This window comes from Kogia breviceps, chromosome 3 (assembly GCF_026419965.1).
Source record: "Kogia breviceps isolate mKogBre1 chromosome 3, mKogBre1 haplotype 1, whole genome shotgun sequence".
Classification (NCBI taxonomy): domain Eukaryota; kingdom Metazoa; phylum Chordata; class Mammalia; order Artiodactyla; family Physeteridae; genus Kogia; species Kogia breviceps.
The window spans coordinates 25,430,769-25,439,329 of NC_081312.1; the positions used below are offsets into that span (position 1 = coordinate 25,430,769).

The following is an 8,561-nucleotide window of genomic DNA, read 5'->3' on the forward strand; positions in this document are numbered from 1 at the left end:
AACCAGCACCTGGTTGATCACCTCTTCTTGGAAGAGGATAAGAGGCCATGGAGAGTGGGAAGCCCAGGATGCCACCTGGACCAGCGATACAGTTTCTTGGTACCGTTCACCCCAGGGAAACTCCACCCCACGTTTCCCTCAGTGAGGGGAAGAGACCCTTTTTGCCAGTCTGCAGTATGAAAGGACATGAGCTCAGGAATGCTTCCTAGTGAGAAGCAGACTCTTTTCAGGACTCTTAATTACGTACACTTACACAGAACGGAGATAAAACCCCTCCGTTGTTTTTTTTGTTGTTGTTCAAAACCTTCAAGGGAACTCTTAATACCAGCCAGCCCATCAACACAGGTTCCAGACATACACGATTTTTAAATTACGTTTATTTAGCGTATGTACACATAAAAGAGAAATCACCCTCTGTTCCCACCCAGCAGAAAACATGCACAAACCCAAGGTATACATGAAGGGAAGGGGCCCCGGCCCCAAGTTAGTGGTTGGGATGGTGCAATCCTGTAAGTCACAAGCCCCAGTCAGGAGAGGGCTGGACTGAAGTGTTCGGCGGGCTGTACCCCCTGCTGCTGGTCCTAAAATAAGCGTGCGCCATAGCCAAAGGTCTGTTTGATGCCCTCAAAGTAGTACCGCTGCCAGCCCTGCCGTGTCCTCTCCTCCTCAGGGGCAGGGATGCCTCGGCCTTCCATACACAGCTCAGTCTCTCCATTCTTGTCAATGAAGGTCAAGGTGATGGTGGCAAAGTGCCCTGGGGAAAGGCAAAGGGGAAGGAGGTTTCAGATCCAGGGTTTCCATGTGGGTCTGAGGCTAAGGGGAAAAGACAACGTTCTGGGGGCAACGGCAACAAATACATATGCTTACTTACCTTCTGGCCAAGATTTAAACCTCCACTTCATCACAATATGTTTCTCAGGGATCTAAAATAATCAAAGAGGTCAGCCTATACTATAGACTGCAATGTACCCAATCCTAGCAAGCATCACCCATCTGCCTTTCATACGGAGCCCGTCATCTGCAGCTGTACTACTGATGAGGACAAAGCGGACCAGAGTTGGTAGCTTCTGCACTGACATCAGCCACAGCCTCTCCTCTTACTCCTAAGTTGGGTCCAGTCAGCTGTGCCCACGTGAAATTTCAGTGTCGCGAACGGAAAGCCGTAAGCCACTAATGTAGTCAACCTCTCTTCCATGTTTGATTTTTCGAGGAAGAAGCAATTTTACCCCACTAAAGAAAAATTTATATGAAAGCAAGAGAATTCAATGGTAGCATTCTTTTGAAAAACAAAATGAGGTTTTTACTAACCAAAGAGATTACAGCCTTAAATTTTATCTACAGAGTTGACCAGACAAAAGCTGTATCCTGGCAAGCCCATACTCACCAGATCAGTAAATTCTCCAGAGACACTGCCATCTACCAGGTGAAACTTGCCACCTTTGTCTGCTTCTAACATTGCAGGGGCATGGGTAAAGGCCTGAACAAGCTGCAGAGAAAAAGGAGGTAAGAAGATGCATGGCTTTCAGTGGGACCCGGGAGAAACGCCAGCTGACACCTGCATGCCTCAGCTCTCACTTCCAAAGACACTACTCTGCCCAAGAACCAGGTTTAGGCTCTTTTCTGTTCCACTAGAGACCAGGCTTCGACTCAAGTAACTCTTTCTGAAGCTAGGATGCCGTTACTTCGAATCCATTTACTTTTCTAACGAGAATGATTCCAGTGGTTCCCACTTACATGACCCAAAACTGGCATAAAAGGGAAAAAAGAAGACGAATCCACTTTGATGAGTGGGTTGAACACAAGTGTTTTCCCTTTGCCCCTGAGCGCACAAAGAAAGCCTCACGGTTCCACTCAGCACTTCCTCCGCACAACGCGGGGATGTGCCCACGGCTCCAGTCACTCGGGACGGCAGATGCCAGGAGCTGGAAGGACAAGACTATACTTACCTCCTGGGTGGTGAAAACTCTATAGAGCTCCTCTGGCGATGTCAGGAAGGTTTCTCTAAGGGTGATCTTACAAGTGGGGATTTTGACACCAACAGGTCTTGCCTGGGTTTTTGAAGGCGCAGACTTAGCCTGTGGACGTGGCAGTGAAATCGTCAGTTTAGAGGGATGATGAAACCTCAGTTAACAGGGCTTCAGGGACAGCCCTGCTATGCATTCTCACAAACGTTTTCACCTCCAAGGCTAATTATTCCAGGGAGTTAGAGGAAATTGATGTGCACGGGCATTTCAGTCAGAAGGGGAACTTTCCCAGAAAATCCTCAGTGCCTCTCTAGGTGAAAGAAGCGTGACACTCGTTTAAAAGCCCATTGCTGAAGGGCACACCAAATCATGAGGTATCTCTGAAGAGCCCCGTGTGATTCTCAAGCAGAATTTCTACGCTTAAATAGCTGGAAGCAGCACCCCCAGAATATCCTTCAGTGTACTGACAAAAGGGCAACAGGGCTGAAAACCAAGTGCTGAGCCCAAACCACACAAATTCCATCTCCAGAAAAAATATTTGCTCACCCTGCCAATGGAGTGAAATCCGTCAGTTTCCTGTTAGGTGAAGTTAGTGATCTAAGTAACCCCTGATACCTTGATGACACCTTTAGTATCAAAGTGTGAGGTGTAGACATAATACTTAAGATGCATATAGGTGAAGACCACCCTGCGTCCACAACCTCCTCACTGGGGTTAAACGCAACAGTCGGACTCTGAAGTCCCTGATGGCTTCCATTTGCTCTAAGGGGTCTGTTACAAATGAATAAACACCAGGTTAAAGATGGGGAGACAGGCAACTACACGCTGTGGACTCTCTACAAAGCACCAACTCTGGCTCAGAGATTAGAGTGGGAGAGAAAGAGCTGAGATAGAGACTTCTGAAGGAGGCAGTGCCTTAACCCCCTTTCCAGACAGCCTCCCGCCCCAGCACGTGGGGACACCGGTTACCTTGTGCTCCTCAGTTTTCAGTGCTGGCTGCCCGGCTGGGTCTACTGACTCTCCATTCATTGTAGGCAAGATCATACCCTGCGTGAACTCTGAAAAGATAAAATCCCAGCTCTTGGAAGTTACTTCTTAGTAGCTGAGACTCAGGGCTTCATTGTAGTTTGACAAACATGGCCGTCTTAACTCAGATGGAGGTCACGACAAGGGAGGGAAAAGTAATACACTTTAGCGTCTTTAACTTTGATCTAAGCCAGACGGGTATCTGAGTGTATGCTACAGAACACAGTATGTTCACTGGGATTATTTTAAACCCCTGACTCAATTAGAAGCATCACGACTTGTTAAATGTACATGAGGTCTACTGTGGATGGTAGCCAATGAATGCAGTGGCACTTTCCAAAGACTTCAAGAGTGTGTCAAGATACCCACAGTTGCATATTTAGTCCCCTTTCTCCGCTCTGCCTTACCTCTGTAGGACAGCCACAACTAGTTATGGCATCAGAGCACTGGTTCCCACCAAAAAAGGTTTCCGCCTCTATATTGGCTCCCTCCGATGATTATGACGTGTACTCTGACGCCAAGATCAGAACACACTGGCAGAACTAGACTTCTAGGAGACAGCTGAGCTGACTGCTATTCAAATAACCCTCTAAATGTCCCTGGAGAACGCACGTCAAAAATAGTGCAGGACGACGCTCACGTGGTGAGTCTGGGGCTGCCAAGTCTTTAGATCAGCAAGTCTCACAGAAATACAATCTCAACCTCAAATGTAATATTAAATTTTCTAGTAGCCACACTAAAGCATTACAACAAACAGGTGAAGTTAATTTTAACACTATACTTAACCTAATATAACCTAACTACCATTTTGATACATTATCAGTATCAAAAAATTATTGAGACATTTTACTTTTAAAAAAAAATACTAAGTCTTCAAAATCCATTGTGTTTTTTGGACTCACAGCACATCTCAATTTGGACTAGCCACATTTCAAGTGCTCAACAGCCAACACATTAGATGACGTATCTCTAGATCTTTCCCTTAAAGTTTATAGACTGATTTTAAGATGAAATAAGCCTCCTCCCCCTAAATTTTTATCCATTTGCCAAAGAAAGACCTGTCAAGCCCCTTAATTAGCATCTGACAGGTGGAAAACTATCTTCTCAAGGCACTCATAACTACTCAAGGTATACCTGTTTTGAGGGTGCTGATGTAAATTCCCATTGCTTCTCTTAGAAGTTTCACCCCTTCTTCCTTCATTAAGGCCACGAGATTTGTGTCAGGCTCATCCTTGGCAAGGCTCACACTAATCTGAGTGAAAGATCAGAAGCAGGTGGTAAATAACTTGAGAGGCACCCACATTGTGGAGTGTCGGTGCTGAGCAATCAGACAACTGCTAACATTTCCGCAGGAAGGGAGGGTTGAGGTTTTTGTACAATCCCCACGAGTGTTCCTTCTCGAGGTCTCTCTGCCAAGACAATGGTGGCTAATGTTAGAACCCACACTACTCACTAAAGCAAAGTAATTAAATAAGCACAAGCTGCTCTGGGAGCTCCCGATGGCACCAAAGACCTAGAAAATCACCTGCAGACTGGGGTTCTGAATGCTGGGGCCAAGCCTGGCCTGTAATCTTGAATGACAGGTCATTTTTCTCATCTGAGAATAAGAGGATGTGGAAGACTCAGACAGATGAGGAAACAGAAAGCACAAACCTCCACTTCATCCACGCTATTTTCATCAGACAAATTGGGGATCTCCACATGGCCCTTGTACTGCACCCCAGACTTAGAAGTACCTGTCAAAAGTAATGCAATGTTATCAGTCTCCTTCTCTTCTCTCCTCCTCTTCTGCTCTGGAGTGCTAACTACTATTCTGCTTACGCTTCTTTTGGACAACTGAACTGACCTTCTTTATTCTGAGAGAATGCCACGCCAGATGCAGCCACTGCCCCCCACCCTGAAATGTCTTTCCCCATCAGATTTCTTGAAGCTGTGCTATTACAGTGTGGGACACAGAACTATGTGAATTTGGCACCAGCATGAACTCTGCTAAGGAGGACTTGGTTAATAGTCAACACAGACAGCTCTGTTAGAACGTCTGTCTTGAAAATACAAATTTGTTCCAATACTATTGATATATTAAGGGACGATGTGGTCATAACATGAATTTCATGTTTGCTTATATGTGATTTCATCCTTGAGAAACAAACACTAGGTGAACCCAAAGAAACCCAAACCCAGCTGAATGGAGCTGTATAGGAATACGCGAAATACACATCTCAAACATCTGTCTGCCAGTGACTTCAGTTCACTGTGTGTGTTAGGAGCCACACCATCCACTAGCGGTGTTATAATGCTCCTTCTCATTTCAGGTGACTCCCCTCCCACCACCTCACAATAACCCACATGTCTCAATGCTTCTGACGCCCACTTTCACAAGCAAACTTCAGGTCTTTGTCAAGGTAAAGCATCATATTTATCATGTTATTTATGTATTTCTTATGATTTAACATGTGTAAACTGTGCCATCAATTTTTACATTCCTAAATTTTAAAAAAATCACTGATAAAACTTTTGAGTATAGTGTCACGTCCCTAACCCCATCTTCCCTACAAGCCCTGTGGATTTTGTTGCAAGATTTTGCATAGCGTGGTGATTTTTAGAAACCACATGTGTCACGTTATAGCAGAACTATCTGTAATTCAAAGTTAACTCACAAAAACACTTATTTATCTTTACTTCTCTAGGCCTCAGTTTCTCAATCTATAAAAAGGAGACTGGGCAAGATGATACCTAAGGTTTCTTCCAGACTGCTGTGCTTCAGTAGTTTAAAAAACAAAAAAAGACAATAAATACATTTCCCCTTTTTATTAACATTCACTTGAGAAATGTTTATTGAAACAAAAATTTATTTCATGCTTTGCCCCATACATGTACCCTCTTAACTTTACTGTCTTTTAAAATTCAGCCTCCCAACAGTCAGGACCATCTAACCATGGGCCCAATTCTATGTTAATATCTTCACAAAAGGGACGTTAAGATAGAGAATAAAACTGACCCAAGTTATAATCAGATGCAAGCTTCATTACCACAGCACTCTGAACTGTTAGGGTCACACTGGAGAGAGTTTAAAAAAATTTTAAAAAGAAAGAAAACCAAAAAACTCCCCCTCTCCACTTTAAAATCATCCAAGAGGCAGAAACAGCTAGTCTGAGAAATGTCACATTATATGTCCCAACACAGACCAGGTCCAAAGATTCAGCAGCTCAGCTGCTTATCATCAGTGGGGACCTATGAGACCCAGAGAGTGGAAACCCATTTATAGTGTCCCACAGTGGCAGAAGAATTTCAGCATCCAATACTGTTTTCAATAGGACTCCAAAACAGCACTATCTCCCTTGAAAAAAGTTCATAACCTCTCAAAAACTGTCCTCCGCGGCTCCTGAACAGGTCAATCAAAATGCGGTTAACCTCTGTTCTAAAAGCCAAGCATAGACTTACCTGTCCAGTTTAGTTTGATGCTCCACTCATAAAAGAAGATAAGTTTGCCTTTGCGATTGTTAATAGATGCCTCTCCATCAAGCTTATTCACTTCTGTCACCTCGCACTTGCCTTCCTCATTTTGCACACGCACTGCCAGGAACAGTGTTTTCAGCTTATCTGTGGACCAATTTGAAGCATCTCTCTCTGTCCTGCAAAACAGAAACAAAGCTATGGACCAGCAGCTAAATGAAGGATACAACTGCTTGCTCTATGCAAGAGCATCCAAGGCTAAAGGAGGCTGGAAAAGAACACAAAACCCTCAGCCCCACTCCAGTATGTCCACAAACGTGTTACTCCTTATTGACAGTATGGGACTCCTAAAAGGAAGACCAGGAGTCCCATACTGTCAATAAGGACAATTGCTGTAATACAACAGTTTCAAACTAAATGGAAAATTCTGCTTTCCTTTCTCAGCATGATGGTGCTGGGGTCAGCATTAGACACTTTAACGTAGCGCCCCCGTCTGACCAAGTGGAAAACTGTGCACATCTTGCTGAAGTCAGGAGCACACAACGGGGCCACAGAATGCAGTATTGAGCTAAAAGGTCCAGTAACGAATAAACCAATAACCTTGATCTCATTAGCACAGTGTTTTGACCTGTCAAATTCAGGCTATGCTATAAAGGCTCTACACATTCTATGCCCTCTAAATGGCCATGAAAACAATGTAAGTCTAGCACTTCAAAACAAACAAAAATTAAGTCAAACACTCTGTGCTAAGAGGAAAGGAGGCAGGCTGAGATATAGAGAAGAAAAACTATCTACCTCCCCACTTTCTAACTAGTATAGAAAACAATAGTGAAAAGAGCTGCAATAAAGTAAAAATACAGTAAAGACAGTATGAACAAAGTTCACTAGACTCAAAAGATAAGACATTACTTGTAGAGGATTTCATGAAAGGGAGCAAGCTTTTAAGAGTGGTTGGGTTATAAACCATGTTTGCCCGGCAACCAGGGGCAGTCCCTGGAGCTACAATACAACTAACTTAATAGTTCCGGGTGAGAGGCCACGGCGCCTTCAGCATCACTGAGCTGTGGGCACCGGCAGAACACGTTCTAAACCTTAACCTTCTGGAGTGAAGCAGCAGTCCCCTATGACTGACTTTTAATTCCACCCGTAAGCCGGAAAATAGGAATTCCTACCCTCCCGAGTCTAACACTGCAGTCTCCCAACACAATCCACGGCGGTTTGGGTCTCACTGACTCCTGCGGCCACGAGTGGGAAGCATCTCCCCGCTCAGGCTGAATGCAGCAGCCAAGGGGTTCTGTTCTCATATCTGAAACCCCTCGTCTGGAGCGCAGCCCTCCATGTCGTCCCCTCGCCTCCCCCGCCAATGAAACAGAGACCGGAGAGTGGAGGGATCTGAGACTACGGACCCCTGCAACAGGAAGGACCCACGCCCATCTCCGGGCAGGAAGGGCTGCCTCGGCCCCAGCTTTGTCCCGGCCGAGGTTCCAGGGACTCTGCAACCCTGGCCCGGCCGGAGCGCTCCCGCGGCCTGGCCCGCTGGCTCTCACCAATGCCAGTTGTTGACGTTGGTGGCGTCCGCCCGCTCCTCCACGATCCAGCGTGGGTCGCCCTCACCCCACTTGGCCATCAGCTCTCCAGTCGCGCCGCCACCAGCTCCCGAGCAGCCACAGCCACAGCCACAGCTTCAGGACCGCGCGGAGCCAGCCGCCCGGCAGCGCCTGGAAACTACTAGAAGCGGCCGCTAAACCTCCTGGCTTGCTTTTCCCTCCACCTCCCCGCCCCCGCCCCCTCCCCGCCTTAACTTCCGGCTCCTCCTCCCTCCCACCAGGTGCTTCCGTTCCGACTCGCCGGACCTTAACTTCTGTCTGTTCTAGGGATCCTTCAAACTCCTTCGGGTTATCGCCCAAAAGACACGAAATGCAACCGCTCACACGGTCATTCCTCACCAGTGGAGACACAAAGGACACTTCTCATTGTTTCCCTGAACCCTTAATCGGCTATGCTAAGCCTCATGGGAGTTGTAGTCTTGTTGACTGACCCGCCTAATAACCGAGGAAAATGTAGAGGAAAAGACTTAAGCACGGTATGCTGTGGATTCTGGGAGTTGTAGTCAATAGG

At 46.1% G+C, this 8,561-nt stretch overlaps 1 protein-coding gene across 1 annotated transcript; it reads right to left on the bottom strand.

Moving 5' to 3' along the window:
• Positions 1 to 359: 359 nt before the first annotated feature.
• On the bottom strand, positions 360 to 8,492 carry AHSA1 (activator of HSP90 ATPase activity 1). The gene is made up of 9 exons (XM_059057644.2): positions 7,991 to 8,492; positions 6,432 to 6,622; positions 4,644 to 4,726; positions 4,125 to 4,242; positions 2,934 to 3,022; positions 1,947 to 2,075; positions 1,385 to 1,486; positions 872 to 923; positions 360 to 754 (listed from the first exon to the last, which is right to left on the bottom strand). Exons 1-9 carry the CDS (start codon positions 8,068 to 8,070, stop codon positions 582 to 584), a joined length of 1,017 nt encoding a protein of 338 aa, XP_058913627.1. The 5' UTR covers positions 8,071 to 8,492; the 3' UTR covers positions 360 to 581.
• Positions 8,493 to 8,561: the final 69 nt, after the last annotated feature.

Coding starts and splice junctions, on each gene's coding strand:
- AHSA1 (XM_059057644.2), bottom strand. CDS start 8,070: ATGGCCAAGTGGGGTGAGGGCGACCCACGCTGGATCGTGGAGGAGCGG. Junction 924..1,384: donor CTGGAGAATTTACTGATCTG/GTGAGTATGGGC, acceptor TGATTATTTTAG/ATCCCTGAGAAACATATTGT. Junction 755..871: donor GTTTAAATCTTGGCCAGAAG/GTAAGTAAGCAT, acceptor GCCTTTCCCCAG/GGCACTTTGCCACCATCACC.